The sequence below is a fragment of the Lissotriton helveticus genome, chromosome 2_2 (assembly GCF_964261635.1).
Source record: "Lissotriton helveticus chromosome 2_2, aLisHel1.1, whole genome shotgun sequence".
Taxonomy (NCBI): Eukaryota; Metazoa; Chordata; class Amphibia; order Caudata; family Salamandridae; genus Lissotriton; species Lissotriton helveticus.
Window position 1 is genome coordinate 514,616,003 of NC_136060.1, and position 17,835 is coordinate 514,633,837.

Here is a 17,835-nt window from a genome sequence, read left to right on the forward strand (position 1 = left end):
GACAGAGTCAACGCTGTTACTGCCATCTTTAAAGGGGCGGGTCTCTGATGACAGATCCCATGCTGTTACTGCCATCTTTAAAGGGACTGGTCTCTTATGACAGAATCAACGTTGTTACTGCCATCTTTAAAGAGCGGATCTCTGATGACAGAGTCAACGCTGTTACTGCCATCTTTAAAGGGGCGGGTATCTGATGACACATCCCATGCTGTTACTGCCATCTTTAAAGGGGCGGGTCTCTGATGACACATCCCATGCTGTTACTGCCATCTTTAAAGGGGCGGGTCGCTGATGACAGATCCTGTGCTGTTACTGCCATCTTTAAAGGGGCTGGTCTCTGATGACCGATCCCATGCTGTTACTGCCATCTTTAAAGGGGCGGGTTACTGATGACAGATCCCATGCTGTTACGGCCATCTTTAATAGGGCTGGTCTCTGAGGATAGAATCAACGCTGTTTCTGCCATCTTTAAAGAGCGGATCTCCGATGACAGAGTCAACGCTGTTACTGCCATCTTTAAAGGGGCGGGTATCTGATGACAGATCCCCTGCTGTTACTGCCATCTTTAAAGGGGCGGGTTACTGATGACAGATCCCATGCTGTTACGGCCATCTTTAAAGGGGCTGGTCTCTGATGACCGATCCCATGCTGTTACGGCCATCTTTAAAGGGGCAGATGACTGATCCCCTGCTGTTACTGCCATCTTTAAAGGGGCTGGTCTCTGATGACCGATCCCATGCTGTTACGGCCATCTTTAAAGGGGCAGATGACTGATCCCCTGCTGTTACTGCCATCTTTAAAGGGGCGGGTTACTGATGACAGATCCCATGCTGTTACGGCCATCTTTAAAGGGGTGGGTCTCTGATGACACGTCCCATGCTGTTACGGCCATCTTTAAAGGGGCTGGTCTCTGATGACCGATCCCATGCTGTTACTGCCATCTTTAAAGGGGCTGGTCTCTGATGACAGATCCTGTGCTGTTACGGCCATCTTTAAAGGGGCGGGTCTCTGATGACACGTCCCATGCTGTTACGGCCATCTTTAAAGGGGCGGGATGCTGATGACAGATCCCATGCTGTTACGGCCATCTTTAAAGGGGCGGGATGCTGATGACAGATCCCATGCTGTTACGGCCATCTTTAAAGGGGCGGGTCTCTGATGACACGTCCCATGCTGTTACGGCCATCTTTAAAGGGGCGGGTATCTGATGACACATCCCATGCTGTTACGGCCATCTTTAAAGGGGCTGGTCTCTGATGACCGATCCCATGCTGTTACTGCCATCTTTAAAGGGGCTGGTCTCTGATGACCGATCCCATGCTGTTACTGCCATCTTTAAAGGGGCTGGTCTCTGATGACAGATCCCCTGCTGTTACGGCCATCTTTAAAGGGGCAGATGACTGATCCCCTGCTGTTACTGCCATCTTTAAAGGGGCGGGTTACTGATGACAGATCCCATGCTGTTACGGCCATCTTTAATAGGGCTGGTCTCTGAGGATAGAATCAACGCTGTTTCTGCCATCTTTAAAGAGCGGATCTCTGATGACAGAGTCAACGCTGTTACTGCCATCTTTAAAGGGGCGGGATGCTGATGACAGATCCCATGCTGTTACGGGCATCTTTAAAGGGGCGGGTCTCTGATGACACGTCCCATGCTGTTACGGCCATCTTTAAAGGGGCGGGATGCTGATGACAGATCCCATGCTGTTACGGCCATCTTTAAAGGGGCGGGATGCTGATGACAGATCCCATGCTGTTACGGCCATCTTTAAAGGGGCGGGTCTCTGATGACACGTCCCATGCTGTTACGGCCATCTTTAAAGGGGCGGGATGCTGATGACACATCCCATGCTGTTACTGCCATCTTTAAAGGGGCGGGTCTCTGATGACACATCCCATGCTGTTACTGCCATCTTTAAAGGGGCGGGTCGCTGATGACAGATCCTGTGCTGTTACTGCCATCTTTAAAGGGGCAGATGACTGATCCCATGCTGTTACTGCCATCTTTAAAGGGACTGGTATCTGATGACAGATCCCAGGCAACTTTACTTCATAAAGACATTACTGGGGACAAAGCCAGCTACCCGCATAGAATTTTTATTGGAACTTTTGGCAATATCTCACAATAAGAGCCCTGAAGAAGTCATACATGTGACGAAACACATGTTGGCTATACCATATGATGCTGGATGTACCAAAGTGATTTTTTGGAGGAATCTGACGATAAATAAGCTTAGATCTAACACTTCCTGAATGTGACCTACTGGACTAAAATAGCAAAGAACATATAACGTCTACGGAGTGCTGCAACAATTTTTGTATTTAGTACAAGGGATAAAGTTCACTGCGCAAATATCATTAATGTTATTGCCTGGTAGGTGGCGAACCTATCGAACTAGAAAAAAGAATTACGGCCTGACTTGGGTTTCGACATTGTCAAATGGGTGCTGTTTAATATATACACAGAACCACTTCCTTGTTTAGATCAGAGGAGCCCTCAGCTGACACTGCGAGGTCAATGCATGCTGGAACTCAAGCTCAGTGGATTCCAGTTTACTCGCACGAGGATGCCCAGCTCTACACCAAGACGGACAGCCTGACGACACTTGGCCGCGGGTAATGGGGAAGTTAGACCACCAAGCAGGGATTTGGCAGATCACCCACCCTAGGCCAAACTAGGTTAGAGAGTGCTAGGTGCGAATACACTATGCAGCATTCATATATTCACTGCTTTAGCACAATGGGGGAATTGTTCATCTTTTTTACTATTCTCAATAATGCTAACTATGCTACTCGATTTCACTCTATAGATTACTGCAGCATACATATTTTATACGAGAATCACAAGGCTTCAATACATATTGATACGCAAACAAATGATGGATGGAATGCTGAATAAATCATGCATTCACCCTCAGTCTAAAGATCTGGATTAAATCCATTGTTCTTCTGTTCACTACGCCACCCCAGTTCAGACATGGCCATATGCAAATCAGTCTGACCCTGTGCCTCATGGGAACAAGTCCAGTCCTGGACCGGAATCAAGCTTCCTAGGACCAGTTTCTGGTATTCCAGCCGTCTTCAGTCAGGTTTGCTTAAATCCAGTGGCAAAGTGAGCAAGGGACTCACGTCTGAGCATACCCTGCCAACTTATGGCGAACTGCCAAGCCAGGCCCTCCCTGGATCAGAAACAAGCATCCCAGTGCCGGTTTCGAGATATTACCCCTCATCAGCCAGGCTAGCTCGAATCCAGTGGCAAAGTGAGCAAGGGACCCAAGTCTGGGCATACCCATCCCACTTAGGGCGAAAAGTGTAACGGAATGCTCAATAAATCATACATTCACCCCCAGTCAAAAGATCTGGGTTATATATTGAAATGCCTCGCTGAGTACTTCTTGCATATATCTTTGGTTATGTATAAGAGTGCAAACGAAAGGGTTCTAGATCTGTTACCACGGTTTCCTTGGGGGTCAGGGTTGTCATGTTCTGAGATTACACACACATTTGTTACCCTGTCAGGGTAGGGGTGCAGATGGTGCACTGTGAGTTATCACGGATATAGGCCAACATATCCTGAGGGCGTGCATGGAAACAGTCTGGCAAAATCCTGACATTTATGATGTCCAACAAACACACAGTTTTACCAAGAGGTACAAGCAGTACAACAACAGTAAAGGGACAGGTCCTTGGCCTGTTGGTCTAAGTGAATGTTATAAGCGGCCCGGACCCAATACATAGCAACTCCTGGAATGACCAGTTTTGGCAAAATCAAAGGCGGCCTGAGAAGCAATGGACGAGCTGGAGGGAGGGAGAGCAACAGAGAGAACAGGAAGTGCAGGACAAGCAGAAGCATACAGGGGAAGAAGAGACATAAAAAACATGCACATCTTAGGGAGTGCTGAAAGCAAAATAAAAAGTGGTGTCCCGAAATGAAGCAGCGGAAGGACACAGGCATCCAATAAACAGGATGGTAAAGAAACCATGCTCCGGAGGAGAGACAATCACAAGAAGGGGATGAAAGCCATCAAATAAAAAGCAAACATATGAGATTGACAAGATAGCCAACCAATATTAATAGATGGGCTGCCCAAACCACGTTGTTATAAACAAGAGGTCTTCGACAACAAACAGCTAAAAGCTGCCTGTAGGCCAGACCTCAAAAGAAAATCACAGCAGAGGAGATGATCACATCCTACCTTTCCCGAATCTGGTGCGATATCCAAAGCGTAAATCCACCGTGCGTGGGCGTTGACTTCTGCGTGAACTGTCCCGGTGGCAGCATCGTAGACGCGGATCTGTCCACTGCCATACGCCGCCGCAATCACGCCGTTCCACATCTTCACTGATGCACAGGTCCCCCTAAAAAAGAAAACACATCTGTGTGGAGCCTCCTACACCTCTGTAAAGATCACCTGGGCTACTCCGATGCGAGCTGTGTGGGATCCAGTATGGTGACCGGGGATCCACTCGTGCAGTGGTCACGGATCTAGTACCGTGAAACATACCAAACCCTCCAACCTCCAGCTCACCGCGGCGAAGACATGCCCCCCACCGTCTAGTGCTTGTTGCTCATTGTTCCAGTGGAGTCTCGAGTCACTGGATGTTATGGTGTGAGGGTTCTAACGAAGGGAGTCACGGCTTTCCTTGGCAACTCGTTGCCCTGCCTTTTTCTTTTCCATTAGATTTTCAGTATCCAAGAAATCACTTCTACACATGTATTTTCCCCGGCGACGAGAGGCTCTTGGCATACAAGCAACCTCAGAGCCTGCCCTTTATTTGCTAACTTTGGGCGGAATGGGGGGTGGCTCAGGGTAATTGCTTTTACTCTCACACAGGTGTGTCTGAGCCATAGTGGGTGGTGGTCTGTGCCTTGGAACCTGCCCCCTCCTTGTTTGCATACACTGTCCTGCAGGATTTCAATACCGAGTCCTCCGTTCCTGGCTCCACTTCCCCAACACACACACGTGGACCTTGAATCTCTCTCACCGTCATGTTTGGTGCAAGCCTCCGGCATCTCAATAGCGCTTCCATGAGCGATCACCAATCACGGATCCTTTAGGGTCTGACACCCCTCCCTTGGGCCATGTGCTGTACACAGAGTGCAGGTCAGTTTCGCACTTCATTCATTTAATGACATGCCTCATTCAGACCTGCTGAGGCCATTGCTTTCTGCCATACTGTATTTGAATGAAATGACTCCTTGAGGCAACCCAAACAACCAGTGAGAGTACAATGTGCTACCACGACAGTGTACGGTAATTACAAGAGCACACTGCCGTACTACATGTGTGGGTCTGTCTGTCTGTCCCTCTCTAAGACCAATACCACCCTCCTCCCTCCCTATGAGGAACGTTCTCTATTCACAGACCACCTATAGTCTGGAATGTGACCGATGAGAGATGCGAGCTTATCTACTATTGCCCTTGTTACTATTAGCTGTTCCTTCATCTTATAAAAAACATAAACTACACGCCTGAGTACTTTGACACTACTGTGTCCTCCTTCCATCTGACCTCATGCTCCAAGATGTTGTCAAGAGTGTGTAACTGGCCAAAGTTCAGCCACGCTATTGTGTCTCCCACCAGAGTGGCAACCTATGCATCTTTTGGCTAGAAACACTAGAAACTAAACTAAAAGGCATCTGACAGACTGGTGCAGAAAGGCCCCCTGCTTCTCTACCACATCCGCAGAGCGGCACTCCCAGCAGAAGACATTGATGCAAAGCGTCAGTCGCCGGCACAGAGATGAGTCAAAGAAATAGCAAACCCAGTGAAAGCTTCCTGGGGTCAGCTACTGGATGAAAGACTAAGAACCCAGGCCCTGAGGAAAGGATCCCAGCCCTTGGACGAGGAGCCTTACCCGTATGCGGAGATCTTGTTCAGTAATTTGAAATCTTCTCCCGACTTCCAGACACACAGAACCCCAGAGTCGTCAGCAGTGACCAGGTCCGCTTCGCAATCCTGGAACAAGGATTGTGATGGGTTAGTGACAGATGTCAGAGAAAGAACCCTCAGCACCGTGTCTTAGCGACTCACTACATAAAATAACTTAGGGTTCCCTGCAGTCACGTGACTGGAAAGCAACATAAACATTCTTCCAACACTGTATCTATAGAGAACCCTGCCACTGTACATCTTATGAAAAGAAAGCAGGGTGGCCTCTTAGCACTGGAAGGAAGCCATGCAAACTCAGGGGTATTTTGAAAAAGCCACTATCTTAGGTAGAGGAAAAGATGTCGTCTTAAAGCACATCTAGAAGATATTTACTTACTGAAGGGCCCAACATTTAAAGATGATGTCTATCATATAATATGCAGCCATGGCTAGGAAGGCACGGCCACCAGAGCACCTCTTTCATTTAATTTATTTCACCCTGTCAGCCTTGAAGGAGTGAGACAGATATTTTTGAGGTAGGAAACATGGGTGGTGCTGGTGAGGGCCACCCTCTCCCACAAATAAGTAACCGTAAGAGGACTAGTCAACCTCTGCAAAAAGAGTTAGGGCTATGCAGCAACCTGATTAGCAATATTTTGTGTTACTCATGATCCGCCTGAGCGAGACACAAATTTGTGGGGTAAAAGCAGCAGATTCTGCAGCAAATGGATTATGCGGCAAATCCATATTTATGCAAAAATTGCCACAGAATCCCAAAAACTTTGTGACAACTTGGTGAGGATTCTGGAGGTAAATCAAACAGATGTGGGACACCGGAGACAGCTCCTGCTCTCCGTACTAGGCGCCGCTGCGTACTAGGCGCCGCTGCGTACTAGGCACCACTGCGTACTAGGCGCTGCTGCGTACTAGGCGCTGCTGCATTGTACACAATGATTCCAGTAACCGTACACCTATACATACTACAAAACACCCCATATGAGGGTTCCAGATATCAACTTTTAGAGAGGGGACAGTGTGACAAGAGGACTGTGGGGGGGGGGGTGAGAAGGGGGGGGGGCGATGCCCCCGTAGTCGCTTATTGTCCCTGACCAGAAGCCCACGCGAGGGCAACGTTGCCCTTCCAGACCTGAGACTGTATTACTGGTCAGCTCAGCTCAGCTGCTGGTGGGGTTTTGCCTCACAGAAGGAACCCACCGCTCCGGCTGACAGCAGAGCGATGGAGCCAACGGGGTCCTCAACAGGGCTGAAGGTGGGAAGAGGCCAGGGTCACAGCCCCCCTCCCTGAAAGCAACAATGATCGAAATATGGCAGAAGGCAAATCAGGGGATGGATGGGGCAGGAAGCTCACTTTATAGCCAGCATTATGGGAGTCAGGGTACTGGTGAAGCTGGAAGGCTTCAGGAAGGGAGACCTCCTGAGCACCTCCAAGTTAGGGGACGTGTGGGGAGTCCAGGCACTCTTGGTAACGAAGGCCTACAAAGTCAGTTTGAATTAGTGGACAGTCAGAGACAGAAATACCATCAGGTTAAACATGTACTTAAAACCTAAACCGGTCCTAGGATGCTTGATTCCGGTCCAGGAAAGACATGGCTTGGCAGTTCGGGCTGGACTGTTCCCATGAGGCACAGGGTCAGACTGATTTGCATATGGCCATGTCTGAACTGGGGTGGCTTGGTGAGCAAAAAAACGATGGATTAAACCCAGATCTGTGACTGGGGGTGAATGTCTGAAAAGTTTCAGCGTTCCGTCCATCATCCCTTGTGTTTGCTTTGGATAGAAAATCAACCTAATGTTCACTTTGTGTTATTAGGAATATGGAGAAACTATACACCACCAAAATGTATGCAGCTGTCTCTCAAAGTAGCAATAATAGCAGCGAGAAGAAACAGTGTAAAGAGTTCGGGGGAAGTCAGTCACCCCTGACTATTTCACAGTGGGTCATGAACATGGACTGGTGCACATGGGCCAAGGAATGGAGACACACAGCGAGGCGGCGCCTGCAGAAATTCACTATACATTGGGGCCCATGGAGGGACTTTTGAGGTGATATGGGAATGGATCCAATTTGTGACTGGGAGCAGGATACACACACCTGGCGAGCTCCAGCCAGGTAGCAAGGGGATGTGAGATGAGAAAAAGGAATGAGACAATCCAATGAATGCGATATTAAACAGAGTTCAATGAAAGTGTGTTTAAAGGTTCTTCGTAAGGGGATAAATGCCAATGTCGACATGGGAGTGATGGTGTACCTGGAAACCGATGCCTTTGGTTTGAAAATCAACAAACCAATAAATCAATCAATAAAATGCTTTAAAAAGTGGTCAGAAATGTAGGGTTCTAGACATTGTTTGTTCCCTCGTCAGGTAAATTAAGAGGTGCGTCCACCTACCTTCACGTCGCAGACCTCGGAGGCGATGTCGGTGATGGGGTCCCGGTGCTCCGCCAGCACCTCGGCCAGGGTGATGTTGGTCCCCTTGTTGGGGATGTCAAAGACGAGCACCAGGCCCGAAGAGGTCCCTGCAAACCAAGGAGATGTAAGCGCTCAGCACCAGCTTTAAGATCCGTCAGAAGCTTTTCAAAGTGATCCTCCTGGTGGGCCCAGGATTCAAGTATCCAGGCTCCTGCAGCCTCGTATCTCTGGCAGCATGACATGGCCCACCCTAGTTTCACTCTAGGGTACCTCCACAGTCTAATTCCTATATTAACTCATTAACTAATGCACTGGTTTCTAAAATCTTAATTCCTTTGTAATTGAACACTTCTAGAAGGTACAATATTCGCTCAATGGATTTCTTATTTTTAAAACATATGACGAGACTCTCAATTGATCAGTGACTCCTGGAAAACTTAATCACCAAATGCCAAAGGTTTGTGTTCATAAAAGAGAATTCGGAAAAGCATCTCAAAATATGAATTGGTGATAAATAGCATTCCAGTCCCTGTGGGTAAGGCCCCCGCTTCACACATTACTAGATACTATAACAGTAGGATGCTAAATACCTTCCTCATACTGCCCTATAACAAGCCACATCATCACATGACTGAGTCCCTTCTTACATGCTTCTAGAAAAGGAGAAAGACAATCAGTTCATAGTGTTATGGAAACGCGCCAGAACGAGAGCTGCGAGCTGGACGAGGCGAGTCAAGAATGTCGCACGGAACGGTTCCAAAATCAGCAATATTCAAGAATACGCCCAAAAACACGAAACAAGACCCAGTCATGCACTGCAAGATATCGCTTGCACTCTGCAGCAAACTAAAAGGCAGAAATGTCACTTCCACCGTGTGAGCCACCAAGGTTTACATGTCCATCAAGGGTAGAACCCGCATATTCCACGAGTCCTCTGATCTTGAGACAGGATGTCAGAGACACAAATGGCCACGTGAATCTGCTGTCCCACCTAGAGAAGGAGACATGTCTCATTCAGAATACTCATGCCATCGAATATTCCCTGGAGCCAACATATATAAACTAAACATTTTTTCCACTCACTACTATCATTGGTTACCTGATTGTCTATTGGCATTATTTTCTTACTTGATTGCGACCCTATTATGCTACTCTCCTACTACCGACCACTATATGGTACACATTAGTTTGTTGATTCACCCTCTTGATGTCCCTACCCCTTGTTCTCTCTAATTCTAAGAAAATGGTATAAGCCATCCCTACAGCCAAAGTTTACCTGAACCCTATTGTAGCTGGATCAAAGACTTTGCGCCGTCTTATATTACTGGTTACCTGATTGCTTATTGGTATTTTATCTGTACACGACTGCTATCCTATTATGCTACTGACTATTATACTGTACCCAATAGTCTGTTTAGTCACCCTCCTGTTGCCCCTACCCCTGTCTCTGTGAAGCGCTCTGATATCTGTAAAGATCTTGTTCGCGCTATATAAAACTTTGAATAAATAAATAAATAAATAGTTCTTAGCAAATGCAAGTTGTTGAGCACTTTTATGTTAACCTCTCTCTTCGGAGATCAAATTCTACTGCAGAACGCTCTAATCCAAGCACTAGAGTCATTAGTTGGCCAATGTCCTACAGTAATCTTCAGTTAACCCGTTTACCGCGGCGGCTCTTCCCCCACGGAGCGGGCGTTCTCTTGCGTGGGTGGGGCCGCGTCGGCCAAAGGACATGCGCCGCACTTCCAAGGTAGTGCTCGCGATGGCCCATGGCCAACAGCAGCACCTAACGGGTAAAAGCTGTTTTCGATTAATGCTATATGCAGCACGCAGATAGTTATCGGAAGGAATACGCTACTTAACTTGTAATCATCTGTTTGCTTCACGTGTGGCTGTAGATACACCGCCTGCATACTCCTGCCACATAGTGTTGGGCTTGGATGTTCGCAACTGTTTTTTCTTCAAAGAAGTATTTTGAGTCACGAGGTATACGCCTCTTAGTTGGCGATGCGTATGGGCACCGGCCATTGTTAGATGGTTTTACACATAGGAGAGAAGTGTGAAGATGGAACATTAGAAAGGAAAGTGTGCTTACCAGGCACAAAGTTATGCATACTGATTTTACGTTTAAAAAAAGTACTTTGCAACAGCCAAAGTCTTCCGGGGAGTCGGGTGGGCATATGTGAATCTGCAACACTACATGCTAAGAACAGATGCTTACGGGGTAAGTAACATATTCAAGTCATAGCATGTCTGGCTGTTGTTACACATGCTTAACAGATCGGTAAAGCAGCTCTCTCCTAACTGGTAGTTAGCTGGAGGATGTCAGAGACGACTGAAGCAGAGTTCTTAGTACAGCTTAGCCACATCTTGTGTGTTGCAACACAATACCTTTGCACACAACAAATAATTTTTTTTTTGTTCCAAGACCTTTATTAAATAGATACGTGATAAGATAACACAGCTTAAAGCCCACATCCTTAATATATAAGGCCGGCAGCGTACTGTTGTGTGCGAGCATTGGGCTAACACGCCCCGGTACTGTGATGTTACGTTATTACACAGCAAGTCGCCTACAACCACTTCGGGCCGGCCGCGTGTGTTATGTTGTTTTGTCTCGGTCTTTTACCTTTATAAAGTACAAACCTTAGATTACAAGTCATCTTAACTGGATCATTCCACTACTGCACTCCACAACCAGTATATATTGTCGTGGTAGGTCAAATGTGACGCAACATATACTTGAATACGAAAATAAGAAACAATAGCAGCATTCTGAAATCACGTGGAATACACTCAATCCGCACTGTGCGCATTCAAGTACATTGTTAGGTATGACCAATAGTCTTTAGGCCGAGACCTGGGTGGCAACAACTCTTCGTATGTACATAGCGTGTCTTGACAATAAACCAAATCTCTCAGCCATTGTTTAGTTGATGGTGAATTTTTGCTCTCCCAGTGCATTGATACCTGTCGTTTAGCTAGTAATAGTGCCACCGCACAGAAACAGCGTTTCGTCGCTTTCACTGCACCCAATAGTCCCAGTAAGCAGCAGCCAACTGTACAATCTACAGTGACACCCACCATTACAAACAACATAGATACCAACTCAGTCCAGTATTGGTGTACCCTTGGACATTGCCAAGCTAAGTGTATAAAGTCGGCTGAATCATATCCGCATCTCTTACATCTTCACGGAGGCCAAATTTATGTAGCCTGGTTGGTGTATAGTACGCCTGATGGATGTATTTGAAGTGAATAATCCGGAGGTTGCCATTCGGTGTGAGTAATCTCGTCAGTGTGCATGTGACCTCCCAGTCTTTATCTGTAAGTGGTGTTTCTAGCACCAGGTCCCACCGTTCCCGTGCACGTGTGGCCTTGTGACCTATTTCTAACTGCATTTGTGCATAAAGTCGTGATACTAGATGCTTAGTGTTTGGTGATGTCAGAACCAACTGTAATGCTTCCAATGTGGGTGGTTCTGCCGGGAACGTGGTATAGTGTTGCCTGATCGCGCCTTTCAGTCTGTGTATTGTGAATCGGAAGAGTAAAGTGGGATTGTGTACGAATTCTAAATCTTGGTCAGACAAGAATACTCCGTCCTTATATAGATCCCCCATCGACACTATTCCCACCCGTTTTAGTAAGTTCATGCCTACTGATTCTGCTGTAACTGAGAGATTAGGATGGTGATGTAACGGTAACGCTGGGGCGTAGAGTGGAAGTTTGTTCGCCAATCTGCCCAGTTGTCTCCAGGCCGCGTTTGTAGCGTCGATAGTGTTAATGTCTGCACTGTGTAATGGAGGCCTGTTGTGAGTGATGATGGCATCGAGTGGGACCGGGCTGGCATCCCCCTCCTCCACCGCTACGTGAGTTAGATAAGGCGTTGGGTGATACCAATAATTTGCATAGTGTGCCTGTGCACAAAGGTAATATAGCAGTAAGTCCGGAACTCCCCATCCTCCACTTGCATGTGGTAGCGTCAGTACCGACAGCTTAACGCGCGCTTGTTTACCCGCCCAAATCAGTTGTAGCACTAGTTTGGACATCCTATTAAATACTTCCTTTGGTGGCGGCACCGGTATATTGCTGAATAAGTACAGGAGTTTAGGGAGAACCACCATCTTAACAATTGCAATGCGGTCGGCCAATGACAGTGGAAGCTGGATCCACCTCCTGACCCTATCCTCCAAATTGTCTATGGCTCTGCCGTAATTTGTTCTAATCACGATTTCCGGGTCGCGATGGAACCAAATTCCGAGATAGCGCACTGGGTCCGTGTGCCACTCGAGCGGATATTCACTTGTGTGTGGCGTTGTCGTGTCTGTTAGTGGGAAAATCAGGGACTTGTCCCAGTTTATTTGTAGTCCAGAGAAACCTCCGAATTTGATATAAAACCGAAGGAGCGGATCCAGGTGCCTAGCTGGGTCCCGTACATATAGAAGCATATCATCAGCGTATAGCGAGATATGTAGCGGTCTGCTGGGGAACTGGAGCGCCAGATGATGATTCTTCTGCCTAACCAAACATGCTAGGGGTTCTAGTGCAATGGCGAAAAGAAGGGGGGAGAGTGGACATCCCCGTCTCGTCCCGCGTTCGATATTAAAGGCATTTGATACGTAACCATTGATTTTGACTCTAGCAGTAGGCCGAGTGTACAGTAATTGAATCCATTGCACAAACACGGGAGGAAAACCCATTCTCTGAAGGATTGTCAACAAATACGACCACTCAATGGAGTCAAAGGCCTTTGCAGCGTCCTACATCACTGCCACCGCTTTAGTCGATGGTGTGAGGTAGTGTGAGACTGCGAACAACGACCTAGTATTATGCGCCGTATTCCTCGAGGGGATGAAACAGATTGGTCCGGAAGCACTAGATTAGGCATGAGCGGTTGCAATCTGGTGGCTAGAATTTTGGCAAGGATTTTTGAATCCACGTTTAGTAACGACAAAGGCCTATATGAGGCGCAGTCTGTCTCGTCTTTGCCCGGTTTGAGTAATGCAATGAGCATAGCTTCCCGCAATGATGCCGGCAACATCTGAGCTTCATGTGCCTCCCCAAACATGGCGACTAATCGAGGGGCCAGGAGATCTGCGTATTTCTTGTAGAATTCACAAGTGAATCCGTCCGGCCCTGGCGCCTTGCCGTTCGATAGGGACAGGATCGCCTCAGTAACGTCCTCTAATGTGATAGGAAGGGCCAGGTACTGTCTTTGCGTGTCCGATAGCCATGCGATAGCGATATCATCTAGGTAGTCTAGCGTTTCCTGTTTTGTGGCTACTGGACATGACTTGTACAGCTCACCGTAATTTTGAACAAAGCATTGCAGAATGCCCTGTTGGTCCGTATAAGATACACCATCCTTCCCCTTCACCTGCGTGATGATGGTAGACTTACGTCCTGTACAAATTTTAGCCGCTAATACCTTCCCCGGGCGTCCCCCCTCCCTGTATGACCTTGCAATGTGTTTTTACTGAGATATTTGATTTCGTCCGCCGCAAATTTGCCGTGTTCTGTTAGAGTGTCTTTTATTTCACTAAGTGTTGAGTATTGATGTGTTGCCTCATATTGTTTCTCCAGCGTTTGCAGTTTGGTTTCACATCTGGATATTTGTGTTCTAATATCACGCAATATCCCTGCTGTCGCGCTGATACACACACCGCGTATAGTGGCTTTGAACGCCTCCCATAGGAGGCCTGCGTCTTCTGTTGATTCCTCATTGAGAAGAAAATATTCTCGGATTGCTTTCTCGATTGTGTCTGCATAGATTAAATCTGTGAGCGCTGCGGCATTGAATTTCCAGCTGTATGGAGGAGGTGTGGAATAGGGGATGTTCAGGGACAGCTTAATCGGGTTGTGATCCGATAGTGTTTTAGGCAAGTGTGTTATCGCGCTAGTCCATAATAGTGTATCCTCAGACCCCAACCAGTAATCTATACACGACCAGCTGCCATGTGCTATCGATGTGTGCGTGGCCTCTTTCGCTAATGGGTGTCGCGCTCTCCATAAGTCTTCGATGTTTAATTCAGCTATGATATCGTGTAGTTTGTCGCGAGCCCGTGTATGATGTTACCCGACCTGTCCATGTCATCCGTAAGTGCGATGTTAAAATCCCCTCCCCACAACAGAGTGTGCGTGTCTTCGGTACAGAGATGCTGCCAGATCTCATTAAAGAAATCCGGGTCATCCGTGTTGGGACCATATGTGTTGACTAACGTCATCTGCCTGCCCCTCACCCTGTCTTTTAATATGGCGTAGCGACCATTTGGATCCACCTTGACCGCATCAACAGTAAAATGTGTGCCTTTTCGCACCAGAATGGAAACCCCTCTAGCATAGGAAGAGTATTTTGAGGAGTGTATTGATTCAGCCCATCTCCTCCCGACCTGGGTGTGCGCATGCGGGGCATCATGTGTCTCCTGAAACATCACTATGTCTTTATGCCATCTGTCAAGTGAAGCAAAGATTTGGCGAATTTTCTTGGGATTAGTGTATCCTCTAATGTTCCATGTTAGAAGATTAAGAGGTTTGGCACCTTTTTCCGTCACAGCCATGTGAGACTGGAGTGTGTACTAGGTTTGCAATCATGTGAGACCCAGCCGTATGCCTGCATAGTGTAGTGTATCAACTTGGCGTTAGCATCACAGTGAAAGCAATATATACAACATAAACGGAAGTAGGCAGTGCATCTCAAGTAGTTTGATCCATAACTAGTAACTTCAGACCTCCTCAACCACCCCCCACCCACAACAGCAGCCCAATCCTGCTGAGGCCATACCCCGTATAAACATTCCCATTGCATAGAACTGTGTTGGGGAACTCCCATGTGGGGTCCGCCTGAGCAACACATCTCCATCCGGACTATCGGATGTGGACGGGCTTCAAGAGTAACTCTTTTCTTGTGACTGTGAGTTTAACAGTAAGTGGTTGCCTAACAGTTAGTTACAATATAATCAGCATTAAGTCAACACTTCTAGCTGCAATTACCCTTCACAAGCCCTGCACCAGGTGAGCACGCTGGAAAGATAGACCCAGCATAATCTATTGTCGCACAAAGAAGGACAAGCAATACCCAGTGAACAAGGACCGACTCCCCGCATATATGTGCAACATGTGAGACGGGGAGCAGACACGCGTCTGTGAAACAGCAGTGGCACAATGGAGTGCGCCCGTGTCCTCCGCCCTCGCCGTGCATGAGTAACAGGTATTGTACTGTATTTTACGCATACGTAACCAGTCATATGTTTACGCGTGATGTCTAAGTACGTTAGTCTAGGTTGTTATATTATTGCACCCATATTGTAGGCTAGTTCCAGACAAGTGCAGTTGGTTCCACTGTTTATCATTAAGTTCAACGATGCATGGTTTTGTGGCTGGGTGGAAGCTGAACCTGAGAGCAATGTATAAACTACCTGCATTTACCTGCGTGCATAGTCCACACCTGATTCGTGGATCGTGCCACGTGCAAGAAAATGCCTTCAGCGCATGTTGGCCAGTTTTACGCCGTACCTGTCTGTAGAGTAAAGTCTCGTTTCAGCATAAGCAACTGTACTCAGCGACGGACTCGCCGCTGGCAATGAGGTTCATTCGCCTCGTGATTTCCTGTGGGATGGAGTCGATGCAACTTGTTAGGCATAGTTAGTTCCCTGTTCCTCTTTGTGGACTTTTGTGGCATCTGCGAGGTATGACTTTTCACTCTGCATCTTCCTCTTGGCCGTTGTCTCTGTCGTTTCTACGTGAGGAAATGATCTTTTTGATAAAGTCGTTGGCCGCTTTAGGTGAGTTGAGCAACGTTGATGTCCCTTTCCAAGACACTTTCAGGCGTGCAGGGTACAGCATAGCATATTCTACCTTCAGATCCCGCAGCTTGGCCTTTGCCGTGTTAAATTCTTTTCACACCTGTTGGACCGCTATAGTAAAGTCTCAGTAGAACTCTAACTTGTTATTTTGAAACGTAAGGTCTTTGTGGTCGCGAGCCAGTCGCAGAATCGCGTCCCTGTCTCGGTAGTTCAGTACTCGTGCGACAATTGGCCTGGGTGGTGTACCTGGCGGTGGACGTGGTGCCAATGTGCGGTGGGCCCGTTCCACTATGAACACTTGGGATAGCGCGTCTTTTCCAAAAAGCGTCGTACATAGTTCCTCCACGTACAGTTCCATCTTCCCGGTGTTTGTAGATTCCGGTACCCCCGCTATGCGAATGTTGTTGCGTCTCGATCTAGCTTCCAAATCTTCTGACTTAGATTTGATGACTTCCAAGATCTTCTCGAATCCCGTTAATTTGGACGTGCTTGTACGTGCCTCATCCTCCACAGCAGAGATTCTTGTTTCCACCTCGTCCAGTCGCTTGCCGTGTTTGTCCATTTTCGCCGCCATATTGTCTACCCTGGACGTAAGATGATCCAATTTGCCATTCATGTCCTGTAGTGTGGACTGGATAGACTTCAAAATAGCCTCCATGGTACTCGCTGTTGCACCCGATGTTTCCGCTTCGGTATCTGAGTGTGACGTGGGTGTCCTGGTGTTCCTGCGGGTTTCAAAGCTAATTTTAGGTTGCTGTTTATCTGGCTTGCCCATTTTGCGCCTAGCCTTGTCGAGTTGTATCAGAACGTGGGATATGGCAGTGGGCCGACTGTATTAGGTCAAGCTCGTCGATCGCTGTGATCGGGAGGTATTGCGGCAGTTGATTGCGGTGTTCAGTGGGTCGGCGTCTGTACACAGGTCCGTCGCAGTTAGCGTTTTATGAAAGGCCAGCACATGAACACATCTCACGGCCTCCAATCTGGCATATGTATGGCAGAGGCCTCCCTCCTGCACTCGCAATTTACTGATCGTGCTCGATGCGTCGCACCAACCTGGACCTCACCACACGTCTCACACGCCTTGCTTCGACGGCAGTATATCCCTGCACGTGTCCTATTGCACAGCTCTCACTGTAGTGCGTTACTTGTGTTTCTTTCGCGTGTCCAGGAATGAGCGCCGCAACAGTTTGCCAACAGTCCGACCCCTTGCCTTAGCGTTGTTTATCTACCGCTGACTTCGGTGATGCTACCTATGCCATAGTCTGTTAATAGGCCGTGCGCAAGAGGGATATTGATGGGTGTCGCACGTCAGCGCTCTGTCCTCACTTCACGCTTCAAAATATCCGCGTCGCACTGATCGGTGTAACGTTACGCTCCTTGCTGTGGTCCCGGGTGTTGTGGGCGTGTGTCATCAACAGTCCCGAAGCATAACCAATATGAGGTTAAGGAGAGCTTGTGGCCCTTGACCTCCTTAATTGAGATGCAGTGTTTCGCGCCTCCTCGCCTGCAAACCCCTCGTCCAGCGACCCAGATACCGCGCTTCTCAGACTGTGACCCTGCAGTCAGCCACTGTGTTCTGGGTACTTGTTGGTGCTAAGGAGGGTAGGCAACATCATTTATGAACGTGATGAAATCAGGACATGTGCTTGTTAATAGTGCATCTAGGCTGGGGTTTTGTTGTTGTGTTATGCTGTGTCCCCGGGCAGTGTATGGCTAAGACCACTGCAAC

The 17,835-nt window shown here is 47.8% G+C and overlaps 2 protein-coding genes across 3 annotated transcripts in view; one reads left to right on the top strand and one right to left on the bottom strand.

Moving 5' to 3' along the window:
• C2_2H2orf81 (chromosome 2_2 C2orf81 homolog) overlaps positions 1 to 17,835 on the top strand; it is a 312,984-nt gene that overhangs the window by 106,432 nt on the left and 188,717 nt on the right. The gene's annotated exons all lie outside the window — the stretch shown is intronic.
• Positions 1 to 17,835, bottom strand: part of WDR54 (WD repeat domain 54) — an 82,047-nt gene that overhangs the window by 4,860 nt on the left and 59,352 nt on the right. For both annotated transcript variants that reach the window (XM_078678802.1, XM_078678801.1), the window contains exons 6-8: positions 8,284 to 8,411; positions 5,860 to 5,960; positions 4,197 to 4,359 (exon numbers count right to left, since the gene is read on the bottom strand). In XM_078678802.1, the coding sequence (XP_078534928.1) occupies positions 4,197 to 4,359; positions 5,860 to 5,960; positions 8,284 to 8,411 (392 nt within the window). The remainder of the gene's footprint in view (positions 1 to 4,196; positions 4,360 to 5,859; positions 5,961 to 8,283; positions 8,412 to 17,835) is intronic.